This window comes from Camelus ferus, chromosome 18, assembly GCF_009834535.1.
Source record: "Camelus ferus isolate YT-003-E chromosome 18, BCGSAC_Cfer_1.0, whole genome shotgun sequence".
Lineage (NCBI taxonomy): Eukaryota > Metazoa > Chordata > Mammalia > Artiodactyla > Camelidae > Camelus > Camelus ferus.
The window spans coordinates 25,617,249-25,640,650 of record NC_045713.1 but is presented as its reverse complement, the minus strand read 5'-3'; the positions used below and the strand labels follow the sequence as shown (position 1 = coordinate 25,640,650).

At 43.2% G+C, this 23,402-nt stretch overlaps 1 protein-coding gene across 2 annotated transcripts in view; it reads right to left on the bottom strand.

Annotated features, from left to right (window-relative positions):
- Positions 1-4,571: 4,571 nt before the first annotated feature.
- C18H16orf72 (chromosome 18 C16orf72 homolog) overlaps positions 4,572-23,402 on the bottom strand; it is a 30,053-nt gene continuing 11,222 nt past the window's right edge. The window contains exon 4 of one of the 2 annotated variants that reach the window (XM_032460744.1): positions 4,572-4,913. In XM_032460744.1, coding sequence (XP_032316635.1) covers positions 4,651-4,913 — 263 coding nt within the window. In that variant the 3' untranslated portion in view covers positions 4,572-4,650. Of the gene's footprint in view, positions 4,914-9,014; positions 12,067-23,402 lie in introns of those variants that run through there. The other variant, XM_032460746.1, reaches the window with a different exon arrangement.

Sequence of the window (23,402 nt, the reverse complement as noted above, 5' to 3'; positions counted from 1 at the left end):
CTTGGTATCTAGAAATCTCATACATAAGCACAAAAGATGTTCACTGCAACACTTTGTACAATCGACTGCAGGGAAATAAATGAAATGACATCACCAAGATAGGCTAATAAATTATGGGACGGCCAAGCTCTGAGATACTAGCAGTAGGCTGGTCCTCACGTACAGAGAAGGAAAGAGATTCTTGATTTAACGTGAAGTGAGGAAAAGCAAACAGCTAAACAAGTCCCTACAGTACAACTCAATTTATTATTGTTTTAATTATAGGAAATAGTCTAGAGCAGAGGCCAGCTTTCTGTAAAGGACCAGAGAGGAAATATTTTGGGCTCTGTGAACCACGAGGTCACAATTATTCACCTCTGTCACTGTAGCTAATGCAGTCCTAGACCATATGTAAACAGACGAGTGTAAATGAAACTTTATTCACAAAACCAGGCAGTGGGCTGAATCTGGCCTCAGGCCATAGTTTGCTGACTCCTGATCCAGAAAGATAACCACAAAAGCGATGTCAGAGTTTGCCTCTGTGATAAAAGTAGGAGGGGGTGGGGGGATTCTTAGGGAAAAAGAGGAGGACTGTGGGGTCTTGTGGCAGACCCCCTGGGCTCTAATCCCAACTCCATGGTCGCTGGGCCAATTCATCAGCATCCCACTCACCACCAGGAATGCCCAAGACAAGCATTGCCCCAGGGGGTTGAAGGACCAAGGGGGCTATTAGCTTTATTGTCGCTGAGGACCTTTCCATATTATATTTATCCATTTATCATATTAAATAAATACTTAAGATAGTGCTTACTAAATGGGAAATGCTATGCTAAGACTTTATAAATACTAAGTCATTAAATTCATTTAAGCTTGATAACAACTTGAAGTAAAAACTATATCCACATTTTAGATGAGGAAACTGAGTCACAGAGCCGTTACATGGGTTTGCTCAAGGGCACACAACTCACCAGTGATGGAGCCAGGATATTCAAATCCAGCCGTGTCCAAAGACTGTACACCGGCCCCGTGTCCAAAGACCGTACACTGGCATTACTTTTTTTAGTCCTGCTGTGTTGTTCTATTTCTTTAAATAGTGTGCCAGCTATTCTAATAAAGAATTCCATTTTTATACTAAAGGAAAGGCATGATTGAGTGGAAAAGAAGCTATTCTCTCCTTTTATGCTGTGACCACAAAACATCACCATTCAATTGGAATGAATGAATAGCAAAGTTAAACACATAAAATGATCCCGAATGTCACACTCCTCACTGAGTCACAAGTTCCACATAAACAAAGATTGTGCCTTGATCGAGTAAGGAAAGTCACACAGGAGACTATCTAAACTTTAGAGAGATAAAATTCCAAGTTTGAGTCCCAGCTGGGCATCCTCAGACAAGTCACTCAACCTCTCTGAGCAGCAGCTTCTCCATCGGCAAAATAGGCACATACACATACCTCTGAGGTTGCTGTAAGCTTGTGGTGGGATATGCATGCGGAGCAACCGAGAGAGGGTGGAGAAAAGGGGTTATCAGCACAACTGGCCTTTCATCTCCCTGTGGGCATAACACAAATTCCTGCAGGACTGGCGGACTTCCTGTTTGTTTTGGCCCCACCCTCCCACAGGCTTGCTCTGCCCACAGCCATGGGTTTGTCTCCTGCCAAAGACTGAGAGAAGGATTACAGCCACAACTGGGACCTAGGAAGGACTTCTGAGGCAAAGCCCTGGGAGGGCAGACCTGAGGCACCACCAGAACCCAGTCTGGTACAATCCGGAAATGGGAGGGAGTTGGGAGATGAGGAGCAGGGACTAAATCCTGAGAATAAGTAACTGCAAGTTACCATTCATAGATTCCTGAGTATCCTAAGCCAGGACCTCAAATCTAGGACTGGTGAAAGGGCCCATTTTAGAGGTGGGCATAGTGAGGCCCAGAAGGCTGGTCAGCTGTTCCTGAAGGAGCCTGGAAAGGTATCCATCCATTCTCCCAGGCACCCTGACTCACAGAGGCCGAAGCCAGCCCCATACACAGAGGGTGCTCAGTTGGGCCAACAGCATGTGTTGAACTTAAGCTTCCTGTAATGGTTGTCAGCTCTGCAATTCACCTTCGTCCTAGAGATGCCAGCCTCACTCAGGGAGCTGACCCCATGAGCATCCATACCACCCCCAACAAACAGGATTCATGGTGTTCTCACAGTCAGCCTAGGGTACTGTTACCCCGTTTGACAATGAAGACCCAGACCAAGCAGCGAGTTCAACAAGATCAGGGAGTGAGGTCCTGGCAGCGCATGTCCTTCCAAAGTGGCCCAGCAACTGGATTGAGCACTGGGGGTGGAGAGTAAGACGGGGTGGAAGGGGATCCTTGCGGGGAAAGAGGACTGCGGGGACTGCGGGGACTGCGGGATCGGATGGCAGAGTCCCTGGGCTCAAATCCTGACTCCAGGATCTCTGGGCCCATTCTTCAGCATCCCACTCACCACCAAGCATCCCCAGGACAAGCCCTGCCCTAGGAGGACTGTCCCTTTAAGGCTCCGGGGGGCAGGACCAGCCGTTTACTTCGAGCTGACTCTGCTCTGCTCTGCGTTGTTTCTGTCTTCCAAATTCCAGGTCCAAACAGGAAGTGAGTTGCTGCTGCAGGAGAACACAGGGCTCCCAGGCTTAGGGGGATGCTCGAGGCCAACCCCAGGTCCGCCGGTGGGGGTCAGGCCTCTGTGGGGTACATGGCTCCGTGGGTGGGGGAACAAGATTTCAGCATCTGCTTGCATCGCTGAATGGTGTGCGACTGAGGGAGGTTCTCAAACCCAATCCAAGTTCATCGAGTTGACCAGGTCAAGCATGTCACACCGGCAGGCATCTTTCAGCCCCTGGCGAGGCCCCCAAAACAAGAGGTTGTTGCACACACAGTAAGAGCCAGCTGAACTATACGCTCACAACCCCAGGAGGCAGTTAACCAGTGTCATCTCTACCTTACATGAGGAAACTGGGCTTGGATAACCTGCGCAGGGTCCCAGTCCCCTTGAATTTGAACCCAAGCTCCAGCTCAACAAGGAATGGTCACAAGTGCCATCCGGATAGGGCCAAAGCAGACAGATTGGGTTCACACCCTGGTTTGGCCATCCCGTTAACCTTTCAGTGCCTCTCTCTTCTCATCTAAAGGGGATCCTCTCATTCCTTCAACAGGCATTTACCGGATGTCTACTCTGTGACAGGTACTGTGTGGCAGGTAAGAATGAACACACATGGTCTCCAGGAAGGGCAGTGGTAAGCCAGTAAATAAAACCACTACAAGATGAGAAAAAGGGGCAGAGAGAATGATGGGGGAGGGGAGGGACCATGAGATGACACAGAAGAGGAGCCAAAGAATAAAGGGACAGCCTGCTCAAAAGTGGGCAAGAGGTCATCCCAGGGGAGACAGAAATCAAAAGAACTCCAGTATTTGTAATTTAAAACAAATGTTCACAAGGAGAGGCCTCTGGGGAAGGTTCCAGTGGGGTGGCCCTCGGACTCTGCTAGGTCATGCCCAGGAAGGGAAAGCACCCGCTGAGGACACCAGCTGGGGTGACAGCCGACCAGCCGCAGGCCCCGGGTCCTCCCCAGCCTCAGGAAGGGCCAGGTCGGTGACCAAGGTCTGGAAATAACTCCCTCCGCCTTCCAGCCTCCGCACACCTAGTGGGCGGGGAGCCCGTGCGGCGGTGTCAATCAGCAATTCCCGGAGGTGACCCCGGCGACCCCGCTGGCCCGCTACCCTGCCCAGACATGACATCTGTCAGAAAGGCTCCTGCTACCCTGCCCGACATCTGTCAGAAAGGCTTCTGCAGCTGGAGGGAAGCCCATTGCACGGGGGCCGCCAGCAGCCGCCAGAGGAAGCAAACAAACCGACTTAAAATTGGATTTCCTTGGACAGCTTCGTCTCCCGGGTGTCAGGTCCCAGGCAGCTCTGCGAAGCCCACGGGCTGCGCTTGGGCTGTGCGTGGGTTAAGGTCGAGGCCATGAGCCGCTGGGAAGAGACCGTTCCTTCCCTTTGGGATGGGTCTATGCCATCACCGCAGCCGTTCCCGTGACGCTCCCTGCCGACCTCAGCGCCCCCCTCCGCGGGCCTGGGGACACTGCCACCCCGCGTCACCACTTACCAGCCTCAGGACTGCGGCTTCAGCTCCCCGTCATGATATGAAGAGATTGCTCCTTTGCAAACCCATCGGCAGGATTAAGAAGTCGGCGCTCACCGTGAGCCTGGTTCCCCTTCCGTGGAAGGCATCACCCCATTTTATCCTCACAAACACCCCTCTTCACAGAAGGGGAAACCGAGGCACAGTGGTTAAAGCTGGCCCAGGAGGGCGGGTGACTGTAACCACAAGGATCCACGACCTCCGAGCAGAGCGGCCAGCCCAGCCCTGAGGGCCCCACAGGAGCCGGCTGCGCGCCTGACCAGCACAGGGCAGTGGCCACTAAGCCAGACACCCAGGTTTCACCCTCATCATGGGGGAAAGGGAGCAGACGTACCTGCAGCTCTAGCACTCAGTTACCTCTACCCTTTCTCATTACAATATTCATTACTCACACAAGGCACAGATCTGCACAGGCTGGTAGGTAAGAGGTCCAATCTATTTTAACTAAAAACAGAAGTGCAGTTTAGAATGCATGTGATTTTTTAGAGTTTTTCAGGAATACATATATTTTAAGTCCACGTACAGCAACTCTTTTTAAAGTGTACCCAGTATCTTGATGAGGTGGGGAGACTTGGGGCCTGGCAGGGTGTGGGTGGCATGCACCCCATCCTGATTTTCTGGAATGGGGAGCTGCTCCTTGTAACAGGATTCCAAGCTGAGTTAATGCAGCGGCTGCCGTGCTCCAGGGCCTTGTCTTCTGCTGTGTCCATCAGCCCCGTACTTGGCCCAGCTTCCCTCACAGCTGCAGGAGGCCGCACAACTCCAGGCCCACCTATACACACAAAGACATCCGGAGGAGACAGCTCAGGGAGACTTTTCGCCTTGAACCTTTGTGTACTGTTTTCCCAAGTGCAATTATCAATGTAATTTTAAAAATGTAAAGAGGTAATCAGGTAGTAGGACTTAGGATTCACTCATTTTATTCTTTAATTTCCCTTCCTTTAAAAACAGAAACCCTGTCCCCACCCTAGACCTTTGAATTCAGTGTACGTAGGTGGGGAGTCCAGGAATCTGTATTTTTAAGCCTCTCCCAAGGTGACACAGACCAACCAGGTGCAGGAGAGCCATCTCCTGAGTCACTCTTGGCCATGATTCACTGCACCCCGGGGATTTGTAGGTGCAAACTTCCTCCTGCCCAGCCCAGTGAGACAGCCTGCCCCAGAGGAATGCACTGGTCATGTCCAGACTTCCTCAAAGCCTGAAGGACTGAAGGTGGCTAGGCAGGCAGCAGAGGGGAGGGGCAGAATCCTCTGACAGCTGTCTCTGAGAAGCCCAATGCCATTGGTCACCTGCCCAGTAAGCAATCTGCAAAGGGCCAAAGCAATGCAATTCCCCTCTGCATTCTCCACAGAAGGCACCAGAAGTCCTTGGACAGTGGTTCTCACCAGAGGAGCTTGAAAAGTGCTTGCACCAGTGTCCCACTCCAAAGAGTCCCATCCAGTTTGTCTGGGGTACAGTTTGACCATGGCTGATTCTAATGTGCAGGCAGCTTAAGAACCACAGAATTGAAGGGAAGAAAAGAAATGGGGAAACTGGCTGGAGGCGAGTATAGAACCCACGAGAAATCCGTCTCACACTCAGAGAAAGGGATTTTATCCAGCCAGCCAGATGACAGTGGTGACCGTATTTAATGGCTAGCGTGCGTGTTTACCACGGGCCAGCTGTTGTCCTAGGCATCTTCACCTCCCCAGGGACCTGAGGCAAGGCTCACCTCACTGACCACATCCTGCTCTAACCACCATACCCTGGTTCTTGACAGACTGTGAAGGCCCACAAGGAAAAATAGGGACTTCTTGTGAAAAACCTAGAAAACTTCCCGAAGTCACCTTTTATATACTCATTCAAAAAATGTCCAAGTTCCCACGCTTGGTGCCGGATACTGACGTCGACAGAGCCCAGTTTCCAAACTGGCTGTGAAATCAATGTAGTAGTTCACATACAGTATACTGTTTCGAAAACTAGCCAGAAACCATGAAGTGGAGTGCATCACACACAGAGAGATTAAGAATTCTCTACAACTTGTTTAAGTTGTGGATGGGGATGTATATGTGTGTGTGTGTCCACACTAGGTCTTGATGGGAAAGGTATTTCTTACGGTGGATCACAGTCCGAAACGCTTGAGATGGGCGGAAGACAAGCCTTAACGTACCAAATATAATTGTGTAAGCAAACACAGTTCTACAGACATTTATGTTAACCTAAGAAGCCTCAAACAGAAAATCAGAACTTCGTGGTGGTTTCAAATTTCTAGATACACCTTGAAATCAACTCTGCTTTTGCGGCCATGAGATTCATTGTAGGAGAAGAGATGGGGGGGGAAAGCAATCAATCTCCACCATGGTTTGGTAAGTGTTCCCCACTCCCCCCAAGGAATTTCAGCCCAGCACCACCATCACCCCTAAGGAATAGATACCAGTGGTCTGAGAATCTTTCCTCAAATCGTAAAGGTACAGTGGCACATACCTTGGTGGATTCGCGAAGAACAACTGGATTATGAGTCCCCTGGGCCCCCAGGTGCAGAAAGCAGCCCAGAGAAACCATTGGTGGCAGGCTGCCCCAGTGCCCCCAAACGCTTCTTTCAGTCTGCTGCACAATTGTTCCCTCCTCATCGCTGCAGCTGGATAAAGCCTAGGACTCCCGGAGTTCTCAAAAGGCAACTCCGTGAATGACCAGAGCCCGAAACACTTAGGCAGCTCAGAGCATACACCCACCAGATCTGCAACAAAGGACTGCCACAGCCCTACTGGGTTGTGGCACTGGACACACAGCAAACACACCAGCCCAAAAGCGCCCCCCACCTTGGGTTCTGAAGGCCTGGCTCCCCAACCTGAGGGCCAAGGACTCATAAAGGTGGCGGGGGGAGTCATCTGTACTTGCTGATCTGTGGCATCCTTGGTAGGACATTCACCTTCATTTTGGAAAACAGGATCTCACAAACATGTAGACAAGCTTTTGCCCTAAAAACAAATCATTTCACAGACCACAAGCTTCACCTTGTGCTTGGTACCTATCTCTGGTTTCAAACTGTCCCAGGACATGGTGAAATCAGTCCATTTTCCAGACTGGATCTTCCACATTCCAGTCTCTTACATCACTAAAATGTATTATTCAACACGAACTCCTGCACAGCCAATCAACCAGCATATTTTAATGGCTACATACATGTAGGACTTATACAGAAAACTGTTTGGAAGGTTACTCTCCAAAACTATTCAGTTTTTACCTTTGGGGACTGGTGAAGGAGGAGGGCAAGTTGAAAGGCCCTTAATGCTAATGTCTGACATTTTAATTTCTTTACAAAAACGCATGTGTTAATTTTTTCAGTGGTACATTCAACAAAAACAAAAAATAAAAACAACAACAAAAACAAAAAACAAAACCAAACAAACAAAAACAGTCAGCCACATTCCAGGGACATACCTTGATATTTGTCTCAAGGGCTTCACTGATGGGAGGCAGATTATAAACGTAGATGTAAACGTATCCGTGGGATCCAAGTCATTAAGCTCCGCATAACTTTTTGCTATTTCACATATGATGCAACTGAGCCCAGAGAGGCAAACTTAGCCAGATTCCCACACCTAGTAAGTGAAGTCAGCATTCAGATCCACATGATTTCAAGCAAAGATTCTTCCTTCATACAAGGGGGCAAAAGGCAAATGAAAATCTTAAGATCATTCCTGTCTGCAAGAAGTACAGATCTCCAACAGTGACTAAGATGTAGGGGAAAAGGCACTCATAACCATGCTGATGGAAACTGTAAGTAGAAAGATCGGCATATACTGTAAGCTACTGTGTGGCTGGATTTTTGCGGTCTTCAAGGTTTTTTTTTTTTTTAAATATTAACTCAATACAAGTAAAATGAGGGGCCATCAGAAGTTTGGAATAAAAAAATATAGATAGATAGATAGACAGACAGATAGATAAAAAAAAGTTTGGAATAGCATCAATGTAACTTCCCAGCTTTGCTGAGGGCCACATTTGTTTTGGACTCTCAAAACTCTCTCGTGTCACAGGTGAGCATGTGCTGAACTCCACAGAGAACATGCAGGTCCAACACAGGAAGCAAAACCCGGTCAAATGCATCAGCACAACACACAGAGTGACAGCCAAAGTAACTGTCCCATTAAAACATCAACACCTCAAACGTTCCAGTGGGGAGTTTGGAAACTAGACTTATGAGGTCAGGCCATCTGAACTCATCAGAGTCAAAACAGCTTTTGGAGGAGGGAGCAGATACTATTAAAACACCTGATTGGAATAACCTCCTAAGTTTAGTTAAATATATTAATCTTACGTTTCTTTTAAGATAAACAAGGGATTCTTCTGACCACCTTTCAAGTCACTCTAGTCCAAGAGTCCAGAATGTATGTCTGAAGGATTCCCAACCCCATACCTAGACTCCTAATCATTAACCTACTGGACAAAGTGGCAAGCTGTAGCAAGTTACACGAGATAAAATGCTAACATAGTCACTAAACCTCTCAAAAAATTCAGGTAATAATCATGCCAAAAATTCAATGATTCACTCCTGGTAATTTTCTGAAACTAACTGTGCTGCCGTGTCCCCAGCTGAAGGCCCCATTTCCCAATCATCTCTTGGCATCTTGCACCTCCACTGCTCTCTGAAGTTGGCTCACCCTCTTGGTCAGACCTGGGCCACCCCCTCACTGCACCGGAAGTCAGCCCAGCTTTCACTGCTGCGCAGCAACCTTACCACCCAAAGCCACAGTGACTCAAGTTTAATGAGCTCCAATAGTACTTAGGAAAAACCTTTAGGCTACTTCTTTTAAGCCTGAACTTCATTTGATTGTATCAGTTATTCAAATGTGATGACCAAAACAAAACTGCAGACAAGCCCCATAGTTTTTTGTTTTTTTTTAAATTATTTATTCATTGAATGATTTAAGGTGTGTACCACTACTCCAGTTGGGTAAACCACATTGAAGAATTTGACTGCAGGTCTTTAGATTCAGCCAAATGCTTTCCATAAATTTTGCTCTATAAAATACTAAACATTATATACTTAAGTTTTTAATGCTTCAGCCATGCTCAGAACACTGCAGTATAAGGGTAACTCAACCCACTCATGCCAAGTTAGGGTGACAGGAACAGAACTCATGAGCTATGATGTCTAAAGAATCAGAGAATCTAGCTTAAGATGAAAAGAGGTTCTGTTCCCCCAAAGTAAACTGGTCAGTTTTAAAATCCAGCCTACACTGTTCTCAAGAGACTGGGGGGAAAAAAACCGTTATTTTAAAAAGTACCACACAAATACGCAATCTTCCATGACTTGTTTTGCATCTAAAATGGCACAAAGAAAGGCTGCAAGGATCCAGCAGTCAGAACTAAGTCTTCCTAAGAGGAGCCGCCTCCCCTCCCACTCCTAGGTCTTGGGTTATTCCGCGCTCAGGTGGCACGTGAGAGCCATGAGATGGAGGTGGGGGAAGGAGTTACGACTGGGTGACAAAGAGCATTTTGAATTAAATGCAGTGGAAAAAAGTAACAAATGCTAAGGTTTTTAAAAAGTTTAATGGAGCCAGTAAGATATATAAATTGTGTCCTGGCGGACGTGAAGACCTGCTTTCTCTTACCAAAGAAAATGGCACATGTTATATCAAAATTTGACAATCCAGAGTAAAGGGTATCGAGATTAAGCTTCAGAGCACCAACTAAAACAACCACCAAAAAAAAAAAAAAAAAAAAAAAAAAAGCGTTATTTAACTTGGAAAGAGGAACTAGAACCAAGGCATAAAGGGGAGGCTAAGTATGTGTTCCTCAGTCTCAAGATCCTTTAGGAAGAGGAGCTCTGGCCACTTCTGAGCAATGCTTCACACCACCAAAATCCCAGAATCTAAATTTACAACGATAGACAAACAAAAATAACTCTTGGTATATTCCAGAGGGAAGCTTCAAAGTATTCGTAATACACAGGCTTACCCATCTCAGTACAATGACAGATTGCTATCATTCTTCCTGCTATCATATTCAAACCAAAAGAGAAATGATCCACTTTTGCAAAAACTTAGAAATGCCTCACTTTCGTGCCTAGGTTTAGTATGGAGTTGACTTCTTTTAAATAAGGGCTGTATCTATAGTGAATACAGAACTTCAGTTCGCACATTTCTAACATTCCATTCACACCCCACCCGGTCAATGAATATTATGGTTAACTTAGCAAAGTTTCTTCACAGAATGATTATTAAATGGCTGAAGAAACTGCAAACAAAGTGCTGTGAGTAATTACTGGAAAAACCCTTACACTGATTTGCAATGGTCTTAAGGATAAAAACAGGAAGTAGCTCATACTGGACTACAAGTTTGCAAGGAAACATTTTCACTGTCCTACTTGATATATATATAATATGATAGAATAAATTACAGTACCTGGCAGGCTGACATCAGTTCTTCATCTAAAAAAGACTACCATTCAGTTCAAGATATTAAAAATGAAGATGAAACATGCTCTAAAACATTGTAGCTACAAGAGGTCTTATATTTACTCAAAAGAGGAATCTATTGAGAACTTTTATTTAGGTCTACCTAACATCTAGAGAACCTCCATGCGATTCCGTCTTTTCCAGAATGAGATTCCAAACTGCACTTTACAGGAGAGGGATTGGAGAGTTGGGTTTTGCTATTTAAGTTGTGATCACATTATTAGCAGATAAAGGACCTTTACCTTCCACCCATTCCAGCGGAAACTGCACAAGGTAGGACATTCATGAAAAGTGTAAAACAGGATATGAAAGACTAGAATACCTACCCTCCCACCATCCATCTCCCTCTCACTATTACTGAAGCAAAAAGGAAGCCCGTTCTCAAAGTTCATGACCTCTCTCCCTTAGGTCACCTTGAACGCAGTCTACATGTTTACATTTACCGTAAGGATAGTTCCCTGCATGGGAAGTAGTACTTGTCTTAAAAATAAAAATTTTTAAGCCTACAGGGTTAATCTGGGGGCAATTTAATAATATTGCTATTTTTAGAGCACTAACACACACAAAGTGAATCCAATAAAGTTCTGTGTATTGATTCAGTAATAAGTATTAATTGCATGACCATCATAGCACCTCATTACATCACACAATCACCAGAATTAGAAACTGCTTTCAAAACTAAAATAAGGGCACAGTCCAATAATTAGAAGTTGCACACTGCTACTGTAGAGAAACCAGGTGCATGGTACAGTGCGGCTGCAAAAATGGAAGCCTGGAGATTTGACGAGGAAGCCAAATCGTGTGTTTTAGACAATTTTAGGAACCTGGCAATACTGTTGAAGCAAAATACTCAACACAGCAGGAAATGAACCCCCCACCCCTGCAAAAAAAAAAATTCTATAACCAAATAAACATCTGATATTTCCTTTCCCTTTGAGAATAAATACAGTTAAGGTCACTTTTAGCCTTGAAACGGATATATGTTTGCCTATGATGATCTTGCTAACAACTACACGGTATCTGATGTCCTCTGCTAGGATTATAGTTTTAAGAAAGCCATAGTTACGAGAGGCATCTACTGTAAATACCTAGAACTTCCTTTTATGGCAACCACTATAGAATTCACTTGTCTTAAGCAGTGAACAAGGGAAGATGGCCTCACGTTTCCTTTGCAATAATAGTATATGTTGAGGATCAAGTGGCTTTCAAGCAGCATGGTGGGTGTGAAAATGTCTGCAGTTTAGATCATTCTGTTGCGTTTATGGGTTGGTGAGTCTGTAATGACATCGCCACACTGGGCTGAGGTACGCTTTCTAGTTCCACCATTGTCCAAGTGGAGTGCCATTTCTTCTGATATGAAAGTGTTCAAATCGACATCATGGAGTCCATTTCTCCTTCGACTAGCATTCGATCCACTGCTTACATGTGTAGGAGAGCCTGGGGCACTCGAACGCACGCTTATACTAGCCATTGCACCACTAAGACCTAGGAAGAAGAAAAAAGGTTTTAGAGTTGCTCGATTATTTAACCCTCTTGAAAGCAACCCACTTTACTTTCAACGTCGCCATAGCGTCAAAGGATGTCTGCCTATTTTCCTTGCAAGGGGGTCCCAGGGAGCAGCCAGGTTTTTTTCCCTGGAAAAATGAATCCTGTGGCTTTGACGTACACGATGCTTCGTTGGTAACATGACCAATGTTTACACTGTGGGTAACTACTCGTTATTAAAAGCTTATTATGTGGCAGGCACTGTGCTAGTTCTACAAATCCACCGTGAAATCCTGCCATCTACGCTATTGGGTGTGTCCTATATGAAACTTAGAGCTGAGGTCAGGAGGTGCTTGCCCTAAACAGGGGAACACTTGTTATCCAAAGTCACCATTCCAACAGATCCCTCTGCTGTGTGCGTGCACACGTAGGGGAGCAAGCAGTTGTTTCCAGGCCTGAGTGGGCTTATTCTAACATCCCTACAGATAAGGTGACTTTGTACTTTAACATCCAAAACAGTACACTATTGAGCCTGAAAAGGAGTCATTATTAAAAATGATCCTGGTACATCAGATACAAAGTGATTTTGCCCTGGACAAATCAGGCTGTATGACCACCCCACGGTCTGGACCGTATTTGGTAGATTAGCCCTTTGGGCAGCCTAACTCAGTATCATCTCTAATCCTTCAGGAGGGAGAGCAAGGGTGGTATAAAAGTCCTGCTGCCTTGCTTTCCAGGATGAGTTGCTAAATCCAGAATATACCCAGCACTCATAACTGGACACTCATCCCTTAGATCCCTGAACAGTTAAAGGAGGCAAATCTATGTTCCACTTCTAACTGCTCAGGGTCACCTGTGAAAGGCATGAGGAGAGGCCAGGAAACAAACCACAGCACTGCATTTAATAACCTGACATTAACTGCCGGGGATTTTCCTTATGCCTTCCCCCTTATGCTAGCCTAACATCAAGCGGGGATCTTGTTATCGATTGACTAAACTGATATGACCTAGTATAATGAATGTTTCCAAAGAATAGGACTTGCATCTTAGATTCTTGAAGCTTAGAGGTTGGTTTCGTGGGGGCCCATTTTAATTTACTCTGTAATTAAAATTTGAACATGAAGTTCAAAAAGGATTCTCTGCTTCCTCCCACACCAAATCTATTAAAATTCCCTTTGACGTTCTCACTCTACAAATACTCTGATCACTTCCAAACCCATGGCCTCAACCACCTCCCATATACACTACACTGATCATGCTCTGCAACCTCTCTCTCTAAACTGCTCCAAACACCCCACTCTAGGAACCAACCAGTCCCCAAACTGCTCTCCCTGGAGAAGACACATCCTCCCTTCCCACTGGTGGCCAGAGGGTATCTGGTCACATCCCACTTCAGCTCTAAGCCTTTATAAAGTTAGCGCCTAAAAAAATGAATAATAAAAGCACTAATATATTGGAGTACTTCTTGTGTCAGGCACTGTATTAAGTACTTTTTAATTTCATCCTCAAAATAACCCTATGACATCAGTATTATCTCCATTTTGCAGATGAAAAGCCAAGGTTAAAAGGTTAAGTCAGCCACCCAAGGTTCACAGAGCTAGTAAGCAAGAGCTGGGACTCAAGACTCATGCAGAATCTAAATTCCTACTCGTTTTATCCTATCCCAGCCCGCCTCTCATCAGTCACTCTCCCTCCCTTCCGCCCTCTTCACTTCCATCCTATGACATTTGAATCGTGCACTTCCAATATCAAATGATCTGCAGTTCCTTCAAATGGCCCGGCACGCACCCCGCAACCCCTGCTCCCCACTGCCTGAGCCTCCTAGTTCCGCCAGCACCTCCTCCCCTCAGGGGACTTCTTTCCTGGATCTCCTACCTCTCCTTTTCAGTCTCTTGCTGGTTCCTCTTCCCTCCCGCTTGACACTCTCCGCTCCTTCCTGTTCTCCAGCCTGCCAGCTCCTTCCTCAGGGGCCTTTGCAGGCTTCTTTTCCACCCAAGTGAAAGCCTGGACCCCGTAGCTTACCCACAGGCATCACTTTCCACACCCAGACCACAGAGCAGACATTTCTCCTGAGCTCCAGGACCCATGCTTATCTCTAACTGCCTGTTGGACCTCTCAAACTTAACATCTTAAAAAGGAGCCGGCATTGCTTCTCCCCAGCCCACAGAAGTTTATTAAAAGAAAGAAAGAAGGGAAGAACTGTCCTGGGCTGATTTCACACAGCACAGCCATTCACCTCTTCCTATAGACAGTGTCTTTTCATCACTATCTCGTGAACTTAACACAGTGCCTGGCACGTAACAGAACGCTTCCAAGTCCTACCCCTCACTCTGAAATTCACCAAATTCCAAAGCAGTTGATGTTCAGTCACCTCTCCAATGCCACGAAACATACCCAGGGGACTCTCTTCACTTCTGTCTTTGCCATGAAGTTAAAAATCAATTACTCCCAAATTGCTGGGTTTGTCGTCGTTTTCCACCAAGTTCTCCACCAAGACTGGGAGCTGTACCTTCTTTTTTTCCTAACCTCACAGCCTTTTTACACATTACTGAAAGGTGTTCACGTCCCTGAAATCTTTTCCTGCTTGTTTCATAGGAGGTTTTAAGGTAATTATGCTGCAAAATATGGGCCCTCGGCAGTACACTGGCTACTTCACACTTCAGTAATTAAACTCAGGATCCCCTTTATCATTAGAAACCAAAAAATAACTCCATCCCAATGCCTCTTCTGTTAATGCAGGAGCCACAGAGCTGTATGTTTAATACTCAAGGCTCATAAAACACTCCATCAGAAGTAAGGAGGCACCTCAAGCACATGTTTCTATTTTTTCAACTGCTATTCTCCATAAAAAAGAAGAGAGATTAAACATCAATTTGGTCAATTTGAAAATTCCCCAGTAACTTCCAGAAAACCCACAATCTTTCCCGTGGGTGTATGACTCCAGGCTTTGTTTGACAGCTAAAGCAAAATCACAATGTGCAACATTACCTATTTATTACCTACTCTCAGCAGTGAAAATTATTTTCCAAGTTTAACTAATCTTCCCCCAAAAGACTTTTCACAAGTGTCAAAAAAAAATTAAGATTAACAACCAAAAAATATGTATTTTAAACCCAAATTTTATTTTATAAACCAATGACAGCTACTAGAAGATGCTTTAGGAAACCTTAGCTAAGCCACATGAACAATCAGGCCTATACAAGTACAGAGAATCTACACATGCTTCAGAACTAAAAACTAAGCTGTATGGCCCGAGGGCATACAACGTAATTTCTACCAAAAACACACTTTTTCAAAAGGGCTATGGGAATATCAATTGACAAAAGCAGTAGAACAAGTAGTATGATTAGACAGAGAAGTCTCAATTGCTTAACACAAGATAAACTTATCAGTTTAAAAGTTTCTGCATTCATTTTAAATGATTAGTGCAGGAGTTGGGGGAAAAGATTAGGATGATTTAAATCATATTTTGAAAAGAAAGCTCCCACAAGGAGCCAAAACAAAGTTACAGTCCAGGTTATAGGAATCTAGGTTACATGGCAAATTGTTAAAAGTAGCACATAACTATTATTTTCATACCATGCTTAAGGTCATAAGAAAATCCTGTTTTCAGAATTCATGACATGTAATTCGTTTACCAGCACATAGTTAGGTCACACAGAGGCAAAGAAAGAGCAAACAAAGAGCCCAGCCAACCTCCCTTCCTCCTTCCCACAGCCTTCAGCCTGGAGGCTGCCTCTACCCTCTCTACTTGCCCTCCAGCCTCTTCAGCACCTGCCAGAGCAGAGACTAGCCCTGGAGGAGAGAAGGCAGCCTGCTTACTGTGGATCCACTCAGCACAGGTTCAGGACCCTCTGCAGACCTGTGCACCACCAGTTCTCTCGGCTCCAGCAGAAATGGGGGATGTGAAATCCCCACAATTTGGGCAAAGTGATTAACATCCTGACTTGGAACCCTAGGAAACTAGCATTCTTGCATTTGAAATAAATTACACTATTCAAATGGACAACACTCCCTTTACACAAAGTTGTGTTCTGAGGTTTTAAGTAACAAGCACTCATGTATAAATGTCGTGTCTTAAATACACCAGGGGAGTTCAATCATGGAAAAGTGAATTCCACTAGGAAGATTTGGGTAATTTGAAGTAGATACCACTCCCCACCCCAATCTGTAAATTGTAATACTGAATTTTTATTGAAGTAAAGCACACTAAATCAAACCAATTACAAAGATACATGTGTCACACCAAGAAAACATTTTCAGTTATGCTGACAGCCCAAAATGCTTTCAATTTTTTTCAAAAACAGTTTTAATGCCATGGGAAAAAATGCTCACGACGTTAAAATGGAAAAAGCAAGATACAATACCATATTTGCAGTATGATCTCAACTATGAAATAATTTTAATATTTATACATTGAAAAAAAAGACTGGAAGAAAATGCACCAAACATTTAACTGCAGTTCTCTCTGTGTAGTGGGATGACAAGATAGTGAATTTTTTACTTTTCGGAAATTTTCAAATTTTCCAAGAAGTTAGTATTTATAAATTAGAAAACTAGTAAAAAAAAAAAAAAAAACTTGTTAAATGTTAAAACTGCTTCACAACTACCAATGGATTACTAAGGAAGTATTATGTTGAGTAAAGTGGCTTTGAGGCATGGCTACATGGATTCCTTTTTTCACTCAATGAAGAAACTGTCCAAAAAATTTTTACTGCAAATTTCAAAACAGTTTTGTACATTAGGGTTGGAAGCTTTAGCTAGGTCCTACCTCCAGAAACTTCAGCAGCTAGTATCTCAATATATAGAAAATGCCAACTTTCCATCAAAAGTTTATAACTGCCTTAATTGCCTTTAATCATTGTTGTTCTCAGAGGCTGGTCTGAACAAAGGGCATAATTTAGAAATTCCAGCCTTCAGAAAGAAGAATTTCAATGAAAGCAGATTCTTTGAAATAATCAATTTTAAGCAATTAAGAGATGAAATTGCTTTGGTGCATTAATCTCTTACATCTTAATTTCCAAATAAGTTTTTAAAACATTTTACTGTTAACTATCGACAGTTCTGTTATTTCAGGAAGATGCAGACTGCAACATTCAACAAGCATTTTTTTTATTAAGAATCTACTGTGTTCCACACATTGTGCTATGAGTGTGGGCAAGAGAAAAAGGGATTCTTAAAAGCGGATGGATATAAATCCCCCAAAGGTCTCTAATTAGCTCTCTGCAACACAAAATTACCAAGAAGTTTCTTTCATACTATACCATCAATTTAAAAGGAATAAATCTAAGTATCTGTGTTAGCTGTCAATGTTTGTTTCTACACACTTACTAGCTTTATCAATGGAAGGAATGAAGAGTGACAGGAAAGGGGGAAAGACAGAGAACTAACCATAAATACTCAAATTTTGTCTTAAATGTACAGATCTCAACTGTCTGGGGAATTTTACCAGGAATATCTGTTCTCAGCAAAATTTGGTAACTTCTCTAGTATAAAAGGGCCAAAGAATGTTTTGCCAGATTAACAAAACCTATAAAACCTGCGCTCAAAGGAGAAAGAAAATCCTATTGGTCCATGCTGCCTAAAATCACAGATTTCCGAAACTCTGGGGGAAGAAGGTTAACCATTTTATGCATTGAGTACAACAAATCAGGAATCTGCCTTTCATTTATTTCTAGGTAAAAATTCCTCTCTGACCTTATGCCCCTGAGTATGATTTCAAATGACTGCATTTTTCTTATAAGGCCCAACACCCAGTCTCTCCAGATTCAAGAATCTTGTCAAGCAACTTAATGATTTGAGAGATTAAGGATCACCACATACCTCACAGAAAAGACTTTTGCTAGACAAAAAAAGGAGAGGCCAGATAATGGAGTCTATTAACTTCTATGGCGATGGCACTGTGCCTCAGTCTGACTGCCTGGGATTATACACTGCAAACTAATACAATTTTATTAGGCTAGAAACTCTTTGAGAGTATGTGATTCACACCTCTGTATCACTTGCCCCTATCACAAGCCTCTAATAAATAGAATGCTTGATGTCTACTGTGTTCAGTAAATGCTGGGCAATAGGAATGGTTACAGAATGACAATACACACTTCTATTTTTAAATGACCATACCTTCCACAGAAAGATTTGAACTGCAGAAATCAGAACTTGTACCACCACACACACACACACACACACACACACACACGAGGGTTTTCAAACAAAAGGCTTCAGACTTCAACCCTCGCTAAGGAACTATCTTCTCTTAACTCACAAAGCACTTTCTCAAAAAAGAACGAAAAATTTCCTTTCCTTTTTTGGGAAATTCTCCAGTATCATATTAAAGGCTAGACTGCCTGCCTTTGCCTAAGTCCCCTTCAATACTTACAAATGTAGTAGCCCACTGTCACTCTTTAAACTTAGGTTGTTTAAACATGAAAGGAACTTGAACTTGAGTAAGGTGATATCTTAAAGTCAAATGCCACTGACAGCAATGGTTCCCACCAGTGACACCCTCTGTGCTAGAGGCCTTTGAGTTTGAACTGACAAACTTCACAGAGGGTCAACCCAGGCCCAATGGGGTTAGTTCCCTGTACTACAGCCAAGAATGCTATCACAATGATTTTTAGAACTAAAACCACGTGTCTCTGATTCTTATGGAACAGTCTGAACCAGAGCCAGAAACCTACAAAGACCACCTATGAGATGATGTGAATGAAAGCGAGGTTCTGAATCAAGTTAGTAAATGAGTGAAGTCTGACTTGGCATCCAGCTTCCTCTCCCATCCAGGTCTCTGTCTTTCCCCTCCATGAGCACGTACATGCCCCATTCTAACTCTGGACCCTTTTTACCTAGTACCCATAATGACAAATATAACTTAAGAATGTCGAGACCAGATTTCAATCTAAGGTTTTCTAGACATAGCAGTAGCCTGGGCAAATCAGCTCAGAATCCCTCCATCCAGTAGACAGAACATTACCAACTTCATCAGTCTATACAAACATGAAACAGTCTATACAGAAGATCTTATCAAGTAGTTGACACTAAGTTTTAAATTATCCCTTCCCCTGGAATGATACCTGCAATTTAAAAAGCCATCCTTACTGAAGAGGGAGAAAGAGCATCCCCAAAGGCCACCCAAGCTCCAGGTCTATTTGTGTAGTAACACCATCCAGAGGCAAAGAAGAGGACTCACAGGACTTAACTAACCACAAGCCCTCCTCCTCTCAAGGCAAAGAACACTTACACTGTGTCATGGAAGGGTATGCACCTGGCTTAGCTTCGCACTTTATCACCTTATAAACAAAACGTATCTTTTCATAGAGGAGACTGCCCTGGAGAGGTTAACCATCTTGTCCAAGGTCATACTGGGAATGCAGTCTCTACAGTCTGAATACTCTTCCTGCTACGATGAACCAGAAATACAGGTCTCAAGCTATTCAGCTTCAATACTACTTATCCAGATTCACTTATGGGGGAAAACCCCAGGAAGAAATACCAAACTCAGGTAAGTCCAAAGACCTTCTTCATGGCACCCCTCAGCCCTACTAAGGGGGGAGGGAGAGAAACCTTAAACATACAAATATGGAGATACTGCATTTGGGAGCCAGACAGATCTGGAATACATATTCTACCATTTACTGATCTGGTCTATTTTAGCCAAATAAGCCTTTCTTGGCAATAATCCAGGTTAACTGTGAGGATTAAATGAGACCCTCCCTCAGCAGCATCCTGATATGAAGTAAACACTACAAGAACTGCTCTAATGCTGCATCCATCACCCTCAGGCCCCACTCCAAGTCTCTGTTCAAATTTGAAGAGCTGAGTTCGCAGCACTCCTAAGAAGCACCTGCTTATCTCCATTCTGTGCACACTGTAGTCAACTGGGGATCTGTAAGCCTCAGCTCTTTGTCAAGATTCTCTGCTCCCTACCCTCCGTGTTGACTTAACAGACCTCTGAACTGTCTTAAGGGGCAGAACACATCTACACCACGTTCTGTTAAAGCCTGAAGCTGTAAGACAAGGCCCCTGCTCCCCACAGTAGTCCCAGTCTATCCGAAGAGATAGCTATGGAAACAAAGCCAATAGGGAGAGCAGACACACAGCTCAGGGAAAGCTGGAGGGAATGGGCAGAACTGAAGGAAAGCTTTGTCACAGAAGAGATGTTCCATCAGTCTTAAGGGATGATGAACAGGCAAAAGCAGCAGCTCAGAAAAGAGCATGGAGGTGTTCAACAGATTACACAGGATGGCTAAGACATCTGACCCAAGGTCAAGATCAAATCATAAGGGCCTGGCAATGTCATGCTGAGCTCTGACCTCACCCTCTAGGCCATAGGGAAACAAAGGTTATTTTTCAGATGAAGTGACAAGATCAAAAAGATCACTCTGGTGGTCCTAGGAAAGGTGGACTGGTGAATGGCTCAACTCAGGACTGGGAAGCAAGAGCAAGGAGATTATTTCAAGGGCTCAGGGCTCACTTCCTCCAGAAGAGACTTCGTTGAACCCACGGCCAGGCTGCATTATAAAACATCTTTTTCTGCCCCTAGAACATCTTAGACATACCACATTGGTGACATGAAATTACCTAAGTACGCACTGGCCTCAACAGAAAAGGAAGCACCCTAATCAATTATATATTCCTAAAGACTCCACAGAATCTGCCACGTACACACCTGTTGAGTGGTGAAATGAGGATGTATTTTTGCTGTTGCTGGGGCTGGAAGGACGAGTCTGCGAGGAAACCTTATGTGAGACAAATGCCTGTAGAACATCCTGGCGGAGATGTCCGCCCAAGGACAACAGGGTATACGTGTTTAGCAGTCAGGAGGGGGGTCTAAACTAGGACAGATTTTGCAAATTAAGACTGAGATGGTCCTTAAGGGGACCGCAAGAGGAGGTGGCTAGGGCTAAATCCTGGGCGATGTATCCTAAGTCGGTGAAAGGTCAGAGGCCGAAGCAGCCTAAAAAGAGAAGACAAGAAAAGGAAAATCTCTAGAAAAGATGACTAAGAAAGATAATCAGAAAGGCAGGCAGGGAACCACAAAATGGTCCAGATGAGTTTTGGTCTATCTGAAATCTATTTACATAAAAACAAGGTGCCAACTATTAATCCAGCTCTCAGTCAATTTTTGATAATGTTCTTATTTCAAGACAAAGATTAACAATGAAAGGATAGAAGTCAATTTAGCATATGCATATACATTTCTTTGATTTCTCTGTAAGTTTACTATGTATATGACTAGGTACACAGAAAATAAGCAACATATGTTGCAAGCAAGTGCCAAAATAAAGCACTGGATCATATTCCTTAAACCTCAATAACCATTAGTTGACCATTTTGATTGAAAACTTTGATAACCATTAATTTATGAACTTTTGATTGAAATTATATACTTAAGTCTAAGGCTCACAAGGGTATTGATCAAAGGATCTTATTCATGATCACACCATCACTGTCTACATGAAATATTCTACAATTATGTCTTTGCCATTTTTCTTAAAATAAAGAACATATTTTAGGTATACATGGGTATACTTGGTGCAAGTGAAAATTTAGGAGCTGATTATGAAAAAAAAGGGAAAAATTATGGGGGTAATCCTAATTGTCCTCTTTTTTAAAAAGAGACGGGACATGAGAAGATCTGTAGAAAAGAATAAATCAACGTGACCTATACTCATGTTTGCTTTGATTATAAACTTAAGAAGTCTGCCTCAGCATACCAATTCTTTTCCTCTCTCTCCCTTGGCACCCCAAAACTTCATGAATTTACTCTCCCTCCAATGTAGAACCCCAAAAACTTGACCTCACATTTTGTAGATTTGACTATGCAAATTATATGCAAAATTGAACTCTGACAAGTAATACCCTAATTAAAATGTTTCCAAATACATTTCAAAAGATCTGAACAGTTTTTACTTTAATTTGTGAACTATTCAATAAATCAGATCATGAGGACACCTGGTTAGTTAGTCATTAATCTGCTTTACAATTTAGCTAATAATGCTCCATTAGAAACGGTTCCAATTAAAATACTCAAATCAGACTAGCATTCTCAATACACTTGATGTCCTCTAAAACCAGTAAGCACAAAACTCAGTGTAATTTCTGTTTCTGTATACTCCTTTCAAGGGGCCCTATTACTTCCCTGCAACTTCATGTTTTAACTACATGAATCCAGTGTATGAACCCTAGGAATAAGAACACACTGCATCTCCAACATATTCTAGATTGGCACTGCTTTGTAAGTTTACTGAAGGGAGATGTTATTTCTCTATATAGCTTTATAATTAAACTTTTTTAAACAATTGAAACATAAATCAAAATTATAAACAGTATCTCTCTAAAACCACATCCTCACTAAAACTCCCAAAGTTCGGTAAAATAATAAATCACAAGTTGAACAAACTCAATTTAAGAAAATGCAATGGGAATTGAAGAATACGGTAGTTGAGGGAGTGGGCCGCTGGCATGCCCTTTTTACAGTGTGTACAACTGCATTAAGATTTCATAACAATAAAAAAAAAAAGGTTTTATAATAAGTGTGGCATTTATGTTTCTCAAAACTATCTTCTATAGCATAGTATGATACAGAAAAAAAGATCCTTTAACAAGAGAAAATGGAATGAATAAATCCACTTGATGATAAAGAAAATCAAAATATGCTTAAGGAAAGACAGCTACATCAAATACTACCATGCACTAAAATTAATCTGACAAACTATGTACATTTTTAGTAATTTTTCCAAATTGAACGGTAAGATGTGAAACTCTGTAATTCAATAGAACAGATCAGTCTGTTTCGCCTAAGTTTCAAAAGTTCTGATGGCATTAACCGTTCTACTACCTTAGAAACAGCAAGCAGTCTTTAAGAACTGTATCCATACATCATGGACTCTCTTGCAATAAAAGGTTTCTGTGTTTTTAAATTAGCATAAAAAAACTCACAATCAGGAGGGAAAAAAACAACACTTTCTCAAACTCCACGTTCTGGTTGGGGTTTTAGGTAAAGAATCAAAGTTTGCCAAAGAGAACAAGAATCTCTGTAAGCATCAAAGCTTTGATGACAAAGAAGCCCTTTGCATATATCCCAGTTTTTATTACTGGGTTACTTTGTTTTAGATGACCTACCCTATGGCCCAGAAATGTTAACTTTTAACAGGACTCATAACCTAACTCACTAATTACTTCTATCTGCTTAGCCACTTGCACAATCCATGTTCCATCCTGGCTTCAACCAAGACTTAATTTTGTTGTTTTATTTTTAAAGCAGTATTGAATGTCCTACAGAAGGACCTCTTCAATTCTATCTGGAAGTCTGTATTAGAAAACAAACAACAAAAGAC